Source organism: Triturus cristatus, chromosome 3_1, assembly GCF_964204655.1.
Source record: "Triturus cristatus chromosome 3_1, aTriCri1.1, whole genome shotgun sequence".
Classification (NCBI taxonomy): Eukaryota; Metazoa; Chordata; class Amphibia; order Caudata; family Salamandridae; genus Triturus; species Triturus cristatus.
Genome location: NC_140583.1, coordinates 109,968,612 through 109,982,302, shown reverse-complemented (window position 1 = coordinate 109,982,302; position 13,691 = coordinate 109,968,612). Strand labels below are relative to the sequence as shown.

The 13,691-nt window shown below is 48.1% G+C and overlaps 1 protein-coding gene across 1 annotated transcript in view; it reads left to right on the top strand.

Moving 5' to 3' along the window:
• Window positions 1-13,691, top strand: part of LOC146859792 (catalase-like) — a 161,914-nt gene that overhangs the window by 61,193 nt on the left and 87,030 nt on the right. The window contains exon 5 of the mRNA XM_085643514.1: window positions 11,498-11,602. Within this exon, the coding sequence (XP_085499640.1) occupies window positions 11,498-11,602 (105 nt within the window). The remainder of the gene's footprint in view (window positions 1-11,497; window positions 11,603-13,691) is intronic.

Genomic DNA, 13,691 nt, shown 5'->3' with positions numbered 1-13,691 from the left:
CGCGACCCTCGGGGGCCCAGGTAGACCAGGCCCAGCAGCACGCATGCATATCTGGGCATGGGGTGATCAGTGATTTGCCCAGCGTCACAACCACAGCGCGAACTCGATCCGAAGGTAATGGCGCGCAGTTCGTGAGCATCGTATATACATACATCATCGGGCACGTGGATATTAAATTATCTGCCCGGAGTCACAGCGTGACCCGCCCGAAGGTATTGGAGTGCAGTACATGAGCCCCGTATTAGCATACCTATTCGGGCACGGTGGATTAGTGATTAGCTCAAACCGTAATGCGCGCGAAATTATTAGAGCGTCGGACACGAGCACCGACCAAATAACCCATTCGGGTGCAGGGGGTGTCGTAATGCCCAGAATCACCTGATGCGCGCGAATGTGGGCACGAGCAAATTCTTGTGAATAATACATGCACTTGTATCATGTGTCTGCATTATAGGAAGCCAGCCCATACATGTTGCATATTTGTATAGCGCGAACTCAACGCCAAAGGTCTTGGAGCGCTTTACATGAGCACCGTATTTACAGTACACCATGCAGGCACGGGGAGCGCAAGCGATTCGTACCATATAACACGATCCCCGTGCCAAATCACGCGAACACCGCACCAGATTAACCATTGAGGTGCGGGGGGTTTAGTAATGCCTGCAATCGCGTAATGTGAACAATGCATGTACTTGTGTCATGTATCTGCCTTATAGGAGGCTAGCAATTACATGTTGCATATTTATATAGCGCGAACTCGACCGGAAGGTATTGGAGGACTTTACATGAGCACCTTATTTACATTACACATTTAAGCACGGGGAGCTTACAAGATTCGTACCAATTATCCATTGAGGTGCGGGAATCAGTAATACCCGCAATCGCATAATGCGGACGCGACCTCAAGGGGCGGAACCTCACTTCCCTAAACCAGCGTCCAGCTCGCAGTCGTCGGACTACCCTACCTCTGCAGGTCACCACGCCTACCGCACGCAGCCCACTGCATGCCCCCCCCCGCCCTCAACGGCAGCATAGCCGACGAGAGGGGGGGCGATAACCTTATCCAGGGAGCACCACAGGGGTTGCATCGCCCGTGATCCGCGGGGACCCAGGCAGCTCCCAGCCTTGCAGTGCTGGTGTATTAGGGCCGTGAACCGACGCTAATCTCCTAACGGCTCCCCCGGCGCAGGGTGTGCGGCTTCTTTGCCATCGCACCCCCATTCATTTACTTTGCTCGCGAGGGCCGCCGCCATTGAGAAGTATGCCCCGCAGGCAAAAGGCCGACGGACACACGATCGATACAGTGTGTAATGAGCGCCTACCCTACACTGAATCACGCTGCGGCGACGCTTGGGCAGTGGAAGGTTTAGACCTTGCCCGCGAAACCCCCTGAACCCTAGTTCGATGCGGCCGCCAACCTCTATCTCGCTGCGGCCGATGCATGGGCAGGAGGAGGTCTGGAAGGCATTGAAGCGCTTTAACTAGTACATTGTTTACATTACGCATTCACGCATTCAGTGGCAGCGCATCCATTGCCCAGGACCACGCGGCCCGCCGCATGTTCCCCACGCCCCCAGCGGCCGTGCACCCGAGGGGGGGGGGCAAATGCCTTCTCCCTAAAACAAGCATGAAAAGGCGACACGGGGGTCGGAATTGCCTTTGCACCTGATAAAGAAAGTGCATCCTCACTTGCCCTTGCTTACCCTGCTAAACGTGCTGTATAATTAGTTCTCTGCGCAAGACACGTATTAAAGATGCCACCTCTGGACTGCGCCTGGTGAGCAGGCCACCTGCATCAAGCTGTTTCTGTCATTGCCGCGACCCCCCGCAGCTCGCCGCCCGCATTCTCGCCCTTTTTGCAGCAGCGCAGTCGACGGGCCACATCCTCGAAGGCTCACCTGGACCCAACGGAGGGATTATTTAAAGAAATGGCCATCTTTTGTCTTAAATGCCCCGCAATGCACATGAAAGGGGGTAGCGCGTATTGTAAGAATCAATATGAATGGAACCTGTGACCTCGAATAATAGTCTCAGACCTTAACCATTAGGCCACAGTGCCTTTACCCGCGCTGAACCAAGGGGGGCCGAATTAAATGATTTGCCAGAGATCACACCATTGGTGACGCGACCACGAGACGCGCAACTTGCATTCCCGCACATTTGGCGGCAGCGCCGCCAACGGACCCCATCTTCACGGCCCCACTCGGACACACTCGACGCCCAGTGAAATACATTAAATGATTTGCCCAGGATCGCCGGATGGTGCCGCCACCACCATGCTCGCAGCACATTCGGCGGCAGCGCCGCCGGCGGACCACATCTTCCATGCCCCACCCGGACCCACACGACTCACAGGCAATAAATTAAATCATTAGGCCAGGATCACAGGGTGTTGGCGCCGCCACTAGGCTAGCAGCCTGCGATACCGTGCCTTTAGCGGCAACGCGGCCGACGGACAACCTCCTAGAGGCCCCACCCGAACCAGACCTCGGGGCATGGGGTGGGGGTTAAAGGACTTGCCCATGAGCACATAGCGGCGATTACCCGATATCATCAGCAATGCCCAGTTATTAATTAGCGTGCGGGCGTCTTTCCCCTTACCTTCCGCGTTGCAATGAGTGATATTCCAGTCGCGCAACTATCTTGACCCGAAGGTATTGGAGTGCTTCACTTGAGCCCCAGTTACGTTACGATGGGCCCAGATTCACTGGCCGTTGAGCCTGCGCCGAGACTTGATATTTCCCCCGCGTCAAAATAGCGCGAAAAAGTTAAACAATTTCTTACATGCAGCGTCGGCAGCGGAGGAACCGAACACTGCCCGGTAACGCTAAAGCACACTCCCCCAGCCCTCGAGGCTACACGCCTGGCATCAACCCCCCAGACCCAACTCGAGGCAGGGGGGGGGGGGTGGATTGCCAAACCGAGGCTCGCGGGCATCGCTCCCGCTACCTTATCGTGCGCCCTCTGATGCTTTGCCAGTCAGGCTATGGCCCTTTCAACACACATCGGTGCCCCTATTCCTGCTGCATTGCCGGCAGACTCTAGTAAATCGCCACCCTCGCCCTAATCTTGCGCCCCCTCCGCCCGTGGCCATCCGAGCCACAGGGCCCCGTCGACCTGGTACTGCCCAGGGACGGGGCCGGGGCGGAGTGGGACAGCAAGACTCACCGTAGGTGCTAGGTCACAGCGACGAGACGACGCCCCATGCAATGAGACGGGAACCACGACCGATGTTGCACAAAAGGCGAGGTGGGCGACAAAGAGGTCGCCAGGAAGGGTGGGGGAAGGCTAAATAGCCTCCCCCTCACACCAGGGCCAGGAAGTGACACGCATTGCGTGTCACTTCCGGCCAGCCCGAGGAGGGGGGCTCTGGTCGGCGTCCCCGTCCCCTCCCCTGGGAGGGGGTGGGGAGGGGTGACCGGTGCCCCGGGGGCACTAAGGCGCCGATCGCCTATTGGCCCCCTGCGGGGGCCGCGGTCAGCGGCATTACTTTCTTTAAGTACCCTCCTTCTTTTGTGGGGTCCCTAGGGTCGGGAGCTGAGAGTCACGCGGTTTGAGGCCAACGCAGAATAGCATTGCACTGAGCATTGCTTTCTTTAAGTACCCTCCTTCTTTAGTGGGGTCCCTGGAGTTGTGGAGTGTGTCTTTATTTGCATTTATGAAACAAACCGAGCCCTGGCCTCTTTTCATGGCAGTGGTGGTTTGGTTTCGGCAATCACATGCGAATCAGACCGGTCGTCACACAAGTTGTTTTTGCTTTGTTTTTGTTCATTTTATTGAGGGCGCACAAGAAAGTTCTTTGTGCATAAGAACTCATTTTATGTTGCGCCTCTGGCGGTAGGTCGAACACAAGGCTATTTGTTGTCAAAATGGCAATTCACAAAGCTGGCGAGGCGATCAACAAATATGGATCATGAATACTGGCTCTGTTGCTAAAACAGCAGTTCGTAATTTGGAAAACCTTTTTACAGCATGCACAGCTCCTCAGCTGTCAATCATTAAAGTGCGTGCATAAGACCAGATCACTTTTATTCTTGAGGTTAAATATTTTTTCACAAATGTAAATCGCAGGTTTGGAATGATTGACAGGTGATCCATAGACAGTCAGTGATGTGAGCAGATGGAGGATCACGCCTTCCATTTCGAAGCAGAGGGTCCAGCTGCTGCATTACTAGAAGTACCTACTGCGTATAGTCTCGCCTCCCTTCTGAAACTCTTGTTCCAGCCAGACTTACTCCTGCACTTGAGGGAGTGTTACTGCAGGGTGCTTCTAGCCAAGTGCAGGGCCTGGAGCGTTGTTGCTTTCATCCCAAGATTTCACCACAAAGGCTCCCTGTGGCTCCAAGGTGCAGGTGTGCAGCCCCTGGCACTGCCTGCTGCTGTTCTTTCCTGCTCCATGGTGATGCACCAGCAGCCGAGAAGTCAGGAAAGAGAGGGCAGACCGTGGAGCAACACTGTTGGCTCTCCTATGACGTGGTTCACTTCAGAAACTGCTTCACAGGTTGTTAAAACAAAGCTGTGCATAGGTTAAGCATGGAAATGGACACGCACAACTTCCCTGTGCTTTCCTAGCATCCTGCAGAACAAATGTCCAGATTGTGGGTGCCCTGCTGGAGAAAGCGGGGGCCTCGAGCTGGGGTCTTAGAGCTTAGTTGACCTTGTGGGCAAACTAGACAATTTGGCTGAAGGCTGGAGGAACCGGTAAATCCATGAAATCTCGGTTTTCCAAGCCACACTGGACTTCATTCCAAGGCTACTGGGCGCGGATTTCTTCTGCATTTGATCCTATTTGACGAGCTCTGATAGATGAGGGATCTTCTTGGGTCCCGAACTATGTGTGGGCATCTTTGGTTTGAAGTCTTTGGCTGGGCTGTAATTTGCACTGCCCTGCACTGCGATTTGAGATTCCATCTTAGGTACCAGGCAGGTGTCTGCAGTACTCCGTCAAGCAATTTCTAAAGACACTGGTCCCTAGACAATCGGAATACTACTCATAAATATAGACTCAGTCAGTGCTATATTCTTTGTCCAGCCGGACAGATTTTTAATATACAATGATTGTATGACATAAAGTAAGAGAAGAATCCACGTGGGACACAACCTGCATCCTACTAACCTAAGCAAACAACATTTAGGGAAGGGTTCAGGCAAGGCGGGCGTGTCTGCATAAACGTTTAAAGATATTACAGACTGATTAACGTGGGGACACTATTACACTTTTGACATCGCAGTATGGTATATGCATATGGTGTATATTATGTCGCAGGCGTTTCGATCCCTTAAGTTAATAGTGGGATCATCATCAGGACACTTTTAGTTATCATGCCTGTGTACATATAGTAATTGCCGATAAGAGCCAAGTGTAGGAAGCGCTTGTCTTTCTCCTGCGAATGAAGGAAGTGAGCGAGAGCGAATAAGGCGCAAGTTAAATGAAAGGCTCCAATGGGTTCAAGCAGGGATCTGCGTGTGGTAGTTGAATGCCGTGAGATAACAATTTAGGTCACAGAGGATTAACATTCCTGCTGAGGTGCAAAACTATACTCCAATTTATGCAACGGTCGCGGTCCTGAAGTGGGAGAGTTCCGAGGGATTCTCGGCTCCTCCGGAGTCGACTCGGGTTGCTCGCCGTCGGGACCGCACATCGCAGACAGGAGCCGAGAATCCCTCGGAACTCCCACTTCAGGACCACGACCGATGCATAAATTGGAGTATAGTTTTGCACCTCAGCAGGAATATCAATCCTCCGCATAGCAATTCCCGGTGCCCAACGTGATCTAAATTGTTATCTCCCGGTATTCGCCTACCGCACGCAGATCCCTGCTTGAACCCATTGGAGCCTTTCATTAAACTTGCGCCTTATTCGCTCTTGCGCACTTCCTTCATTCGCAGGAGAACCACAAGCGTCTCTTATGGCTGGCTCTTATCAGCAATTACTATATGTACACAGGCATGATAACTAAAAGTGTCCTGATGATGATCCCACTATAACACAAGAGATCGAAACGCCGTCGACATCATGTACACCATATGCATATACCATACTGTGATGTCAAATGTGTAATAGTGTCCCCACGTTAATCAGTCTGTAATCTCTTTAAACATTTATGCAGACACGCCCGCCTTGCCTGAATCATTCCCTAAATGTTTGTTTATGTTAGTAGGACGCAGGTTGTGTCCCACTTGGATTCTTCTTAGTTTATGTCATACAATCATTGTATATTAAAAATCTGTCCGGCTGGACAAAGAATATAGCACTGACTGAGTCTATATTTATGAGTAGTATTCTGATTGTCTAGGGACCACTGTCTTTAGAAATTATATACGCACCCAATGTTCCTGACCAATTGCATATTGGGTTCCCTTGTGTTTTCTAAACCTACTCCGTCAAGCAGCACCTGGCTATCAGCCACTGACCTCATCAGACATGAGCTTTTTCGGCAGACGGCTATAATGTTGAATATCGAAGTCATGGCGGGATATGAATCTTGTCAGACTCATCTGAACTCTCCTGTGGTCAGACAACCTGTGAGGCAATTAACATGCCCAGATTGCATCTGATTGAAGTTGGGCTATTGTTATCCTGCCCTTTGCACTTGAACATGGTTTTGCCTCTTGAATGTTCTTTTTCCTCAGTGCTTGGTCACTATCTCACACTCACAATTGACGTTCCCATGCTTTAAAGTACATACATGTGTGACACATTCTTTGTCATCCAAACACCGACACCAAAGAGCAGTGACGTACCGAAACCCCTTCATATGCCGATGTCTTCTGAGGTGCCTCCAGGGCGGACGGATGACTAACCTTATAGGATGTGTCGGCAGTGAGGACATGAGCCCTGCTGATGCGCGGTAGTATCACTGCCAGTTGTCACTACCACCCCACCATCAGTCACCCTCTGCAGATTCCGTGCTGTAAAACCTTACTGTCATCAATGAACCAGAGGGTGGTGCTAAAGAGGTTTTGTGTCACCCTTCTTGTAAAGCAAAGGATCTCTGCTCGCCAGGTTGTCCTACTCTACTCTTGTTGGCACTGCTAGTTTTTCACAAGTCTATACAGCTCTGCCGCCACGCGTGTGACTCAGCAGAGCACCGCCTTATAGGGTTTTTGGCGCCTGAAGCATGCATGCATTTTTATTCACACCGAGGCCAACGTCTCTTTAAGACTGCCAGCTGCTAGGATAGTGGTTGTACTTAGCTTATGGAATAGGTGTAAGGGGTGGAGCTCTTAAATTCGAGTAACTATAAGACACGTACCCGAGAGTGCAACAACAAAGCAGGTCTTTTTCGCTTGTGACTAAAATAGTTCAAGCCTCATTTAGAATTTGGGGGGCAGGGTATTCCAGAACTGGCATGGCGGAGTACCCTGTCTGCCAAACTGACGGTCTGTTTAGAGTTGGATGGACCGCCATGTTTCGGCTGGCGTACCCCCGCTGACTTCTCCAGCGCAATCCATATAACACCATGTACAGAACTTAAATCCTGAAGCTCATCAGAACGGCTGCCCCGTTTAGGCCAGATGTTCTGAGGTACTTTCTTTTCTGTTCCGAGCTGTCAGGAAAAGTCTGTAAAAATGACTCCCACTGAATGACACCCATTTCCCTGACGAAAAAACAAATAAAAGGGCCTTTAGATTATTTTTTTTCTCACAAAAGCAAACTCCTGTATTGAGTTTGGTTTTGCAAAACAAAATATTTTGCTGGGTGACCACACGAAACATGACTGTGCCCTGCAATCTTTCAGTGCCTTCGACCGGTCCGCTGAAGACGCAAAGATCTCTTCCAGGCAGGCAGATATCTCTAAATGTGGGGGGCTCTAGTCCACCAGGGCAGCACAGTACATGCCTCCTCTGCCCTGGTTGCACGAAGTGTTGCCAGCAGGGTCTTGATGAACCCATTCATCTTCTGCGCGACATCTGCGGACAGCGGTGCATTTCTAGAGTAATACCGGTTGAGTTTCGAAACTGGGAGAGAGCCACGGGTTGCTGAGGGTGGCTGGGGCATCCCTCCAGACTCCTGGTGGTACCTCTTGTTCTAAGGGCTGAAATGTCAACATTTTATTCTTTTAATGTTACAACTTCCCCACCCTCACTTCAACTCCATCCTCGGCTGTGAGGACACAATCCATTGTGATGCAATTGCAGCGTGATCCTATTGCATGATTTCGCAAAAGCGGAGTTGTGACACGGGTGGCGAGGGTAGTTGACACAAGTCAACCAGCTCAGAAAGCAGCAAGTCATGCTGCATCAGGCACTTGCCATGAGTTACAGAACGTGCCTTCTCATTGCACTGCAAGTAAATTTAGTCAAAACATCTGAAAAATATCTAAAAAGCAGCATATTTTCAAGTGATGTATTCATCATTCACTTTTCTGATATGCTATTATGTTTCATGCCTTTTAATCGAAAGAGAACATGAATGCATAGAAGACACGTGTGTGCATTTGTTTTCAGACATGCTTCTGAGCTCTGTACTATGGCCACAATTAATTAACAAGCATTGGCAAAGTCAGCAGGTTTGGCTGCCAAACGGTTGGTTTTGTCAGTGCTTGTTTTGTCATGGTTTTCTCTTGTTATATATCACGGAGAACCCCTTTTAGAGGTCCTGCACTTTATAAATAAATAGATAAAAATAACTCAACCTCCACTTCCTGCACACCGGTGTGATTGCCACAGCTACATTGTTCGTTGGCTGTTCCAATGGATATTCCAGTGCCCTGTCTCGTCCAAGAAGAAGAGACAAGGATGAGAATGACATTTGAGCCACATACACTGTGATGAAGACCTTTTGCTAGTAATGATAATCTTTATAGCTATTCCATATTATCAGGATATAAATATGAACCAATGCAAGTAGTTGGTGCAGTTTCTTCTGATCCTTTTGGTATTTTTTCCCTGTTATAAAAATGTACACAACAGTTAAAAATAGGATTGCAGTGCTTCCCCATCCTCTTCTCCTCAAGACAAAAGTAAATAAGAAAAAGTTAAATTTTGGGTTCAGCTCATCCCTTGGTCACTCTAATTTACTAGTTATGGTGACATATTGTGCTTCCAAATTTGAAAATTGGTCAAAAGATTAGGGCACGAGGATGCAAAAATAAGGAATTGCCTAGGTAGGGACACTTTTAGATATGAAATAGTTCTCCACTCTGGCGCCTCTGCTGGCCCCCCCTTTCCTTCAGAAGACAACTCAAGGATGATAGCCAGCCCCCTCCCGTTCCGTCTCAAAGATGGGGCCACCCCTTACCCTCAGAAGACCGGTGCCCACCCCCTTACCCTGGAAGACATGTCTAGTGTGAGGGCCACCTCACTTCCTTCTGGTGACCTTTCAAGAATGGTGGGCACCTCCTTCCTTCAGACAAACTTTGAAGGATGCTGGCCACACCCTTCCTTCAGGTGACCTTTCAAGGATGGTGGCCACACCGTTCCTTCAGGTGACCTTTCAAGGATGGTGGCCACACCGTTCCTTCAGATGACCTCTCAAAGATGGTGGCCACACCCTTCCTTCAAAGGACCTCTCAAGGATGATGGCCACCCACTTCCTTCAGATGACCTCTGAAGCATGGTGGCCACCCCCTTCCTTCAGATGACCTCTGAAGCATGGTGGCCACCCCCTTCCTTCAGTAGACCTCTGAAGGATGGTGGCCACACCCTTCCTTCAGTAGACCTCGTAAGAATGATGGCCACACCCGTCCTTCAGCAGACCTCTGAAGATGGTGGCCACACCGTTCCTTCAGGTGACCTCTCAAGGATGGTGGCCACACCGTTCCTTCAAAGGACCTCTCAAGGATGATGGCCACCCCCTCTCTTCAGTAGACCTCTGAAGATGGTGGCCACACCCTTCCTTCAGGTGACATTTCAAGGATGGTGGCCAACCCTTCCTTCAGAAGATCTCGTAAGGATGGTGGCCACCCACTCCCTTCAGATGACCTCAAGGATGGTGGCCACACCCATCCTTAAGATGACCTCTCAAGGATGGTGGCCACACCCCTCCTTCAGATGACCTCTCAAGAATGGTGGCCTGCCCCTTCCTTCAGATGAACTCTCAAGGATGGTGGCCACACACTTCCTTCAGATGACCTCTCAAGGCTATTGAAGTCTGCATAGAGGTTGCACCTACTATATGGACTTCTTCTCAGGTTTACACTCTGTTCACTGGAAAGTAAAATTTTTCACAAACATCTTAAGAGGTGACTCCTTTCTTCATGTCTCCCGCATGAATTAGTTTTTAGGTGATGATTTGGTGCCGTATGTTATATGGTGTTCAGTACCCAGATACCCTCTGTTGTATTGGTTCATTCACACTAAGATTATACCTAAAGGTTTGTCTCTAATTCCAATGAAATGTTATAGCATACCTTGCCAATCGTTTCCCTGCCAAACAGCTAGTTAAAGGATGTCCCACACTTTCAGTAATATTATAAAATGGAATTCAGAGACCGTTCTCCTGTTAACAAAAAGGAAGTTGACGTATAATGTCAGCGTGAGCACGACCTCTTCCCAATCAGGTTTAATGAATCACTAGTCGGGGCAAAAAAATATGATTAACCTTTATTCCATCCACCATCTCACTTCTCAAAACAAAATTCGCATGCAAATGCCCTCCTTGTGGAGGTTCATGACCTAATAAATGTCAAAGTAAAGATGGATTTTTTTCACGAGCGGAAAACTGCTAGCAATGAGAACTAATCTGCACCTTTGTGATTTCAGTAAATTCTGCCAATTCAGGACTGATTCACAAAGGTAAACTGACACTTTTGTGTAAGTTTATTCTTTTTTGGTATTCACAAACTACAATTTAATAGGAACTTTACGATTGCAGAGACTCCATAGTCTGGCAGAGAAATCTGCCCACAGTCAGGACGGAGAACTCGCGCATTAAAAGATAGGTCGGTCCTATATTCTTATTTACAGTGTTCCCCGCCCCAACTGCGGAATCTCCGCAGACGTAAAGTTATTTTTAAATCGGTGTTTGTGAACAGCCGAAAAGAGTAAACTTACACAAGTGTCATTTTACCTTTGTGAATCCAGCCCTGAGTGTTTCCATGTGGTGACCCTGACAATGTTACTAGAATCCATTTAAATGGTGGACTGGCTCTATGTAGTCTATCCAGAGGATGCCTGTTGCTGTCCCACCATGGGCTCTGTATACTATAGGTCTCAACGCTCTTGAATAAGGGCAGTGGTAGTCTTTCCTTTATCTCGAAGGATTGGCCAGATACTAATATTGTCAGGTCTTTCCTCAACTAGTTGTGATTTATGTATGTTTCTCTTTACTTGGTAGAAATATTGTTTTCACCTTCTATATTTAGATTTTTGGAATAAATACAAATTTTGTTTTTGCAGTGTTCTAAATCAAATATATGGTTAGAGTCCTGTATTCTTAATTGAATATTACTTTTTCTTGCAGAAGACCGTCACAGACCTGTAAGTGTCCTTCTGTTATTTGTGGTTGAAGTACTCATTTCCCTCCTGTTGTCTCTTGTGTTTGTTGTTTTAGTTCCCGTCCTTTATCCATTCACAGAAGAGACACCCTCAGACAAATTTGAGAGATCCTGACATGATGTGGGACTTTTGGACTCTTCGCCCTGAGAGTCTGCATCAGGTTGGTCAGCTAATTAAAATTATTTTTGCTTGAGTCTAAAGAAATAGCTCTGGAAATATGATTTTTTCAACATAGCTTTAACTGCTTGGATGATTCAAACATGTATAGAATTAGATGTGTAAAATATGTAATGCAAAATTTGTGCATATGTGCTTGTGTATGTGGTCCATCACTTTAACTTATTGAAGTACATCCTTTTGTGACTCGTGTGCTTACTTATGTATAATGTTTGTGTACAGTGGGGACTTATGTGCATGCATATCTATGTAATACATAAAGTGTGAACTCTACACGTGTAGGATTAGAAATGGTATCTCTTCCTACACACATCCTGAAAAATGTACATTTAGTTTTGCACTTCGCTGCAGTTTCAATGTGATTTGGCAATTGAGTGCGAACAAATGCCCGAAGACGTCAAGGCTCTAATACTGTTAGTCTGTTGTGGGTGGAGAAGAGTTTCATGGTCCCAGTCCTAAAAGGAGGCTTTATAAGAAAGAGCCAGCTCTTCAGAGCCTTACTGAAAGGAAGGTGGACTTGCATACGAGAAATAGAATAAGGAAGAGTATTCCAGAGCTTGGTTGAAACCACAGTAAAAGGCTCTCCCTCCCCATCTTGCCTTTCGGAACTTAGGAATAACCAGCAGATCTTTCCCTGCAGAACACAGCTGACTCGACGCCATGTATCGTTGGATGGCGGATACCTCTACTATAGGCGTAGCTGGTGGAGGAGGTATTCTCACTGTCGCAGTGTCTAAAATAATATTTACCACTTCCTCAGCACATTTGAGTTGCTCTTATGTCCTGACTCTTTCCCACTCTCAACTTTCTGGGGTACCCTGATGCCTCGTGTCTGACTGGAGAGCCTTTTGTAAAAGCATATCAGAGTTTCCATGTACTGTCATGCACACGCATCCATACATAAAACGGGACCATCATCCTTTTTTGTGTGTATATCGGCAACATTTCCTGTTCCCTTATTTGCCGAATGGTTCGAACTGGTGCCTGCTTCTAATGATCAGAGATTTCCTATTGTAGGGTTTTGGGCCCCAATACCTCTTGGAGTGACAGCTTATGCCACAGTACTCTGGCTTTCAGCCATCTATGTTCTGTCAGCAACCATTTGCAGCGCTGGTGCACGTCGTTGCCCTCCGTGCTAATACCTATAGAAGATCTCCTTAGAGCCGCTTAGCTTGCACACAGAATAAGGGGCATTGATTCTATGAGAGATCTTTGATTTGATCATCAGGAGGAAGGATCTAAATAGAGGGCTTTGACCACTGAGTACTGAACTGAAAACCCTGTCCCACATGGATATCACCCTTACCAGCCTCGTGCAAGTAACACTGAGTTACCGTCACAACCCTTCCAATGTGTCTCATAGAATAACCAGGTTAATCTTCCCTTCTCCGTGAAAGGGTGTGAAAGATTAGAGGGCATGAGGGGAGAGGCAGCAAGAGACTCGCTATTGGCAGGATAATTGTTAGAAGACATGAACTGGACTTTCAGATACAGAATGGCAGAGCATTGCAGAGGCACGTTACGACTCACTGTCAAGAGGGAAGAACACAAGGCAGTGAGTATTGCTGAACGGAGAAGGAATTCTATTGTAGGTTAGTATGTCAAAAGCTTGATGAAGCCTACCCAGTATGAGAGGACATTTCATTGCAACTGTACCCCAGGGAAACCAGGAAGCTTATCCGAGAACTGAAGAAGAGATGCACGCATCTCCATCTGAAGGTTTAATTGGAGTATTCAAACAAAAAAGGGGAAATCCGTAGGCAGGTACGACAGCATGTTTTTAGTCGTCAACGCCTTTTTGCAAAAGGAAGACAGGAGTTGGTGCAAAACTATAGTTGAGTTCAAAACCAAGGTTAGTCCAAGAGAACAAGGGTCAGAATAAGTAGTAGGGAGAAGGGAAACCACGAAGCTAGTAAATGGTAAAAAATACAAACGTTGAACGGAGATACAAGTGTAAACTATAGTGTCAAGCAAGAGTTGAAACAACTGATTTTGCAAGATAGTATTCAACGTTCACTAATTTGAAAGACAAGTCCTGGTCCGCAGGTGGCTGGGACAGTTTGTTGGGACCC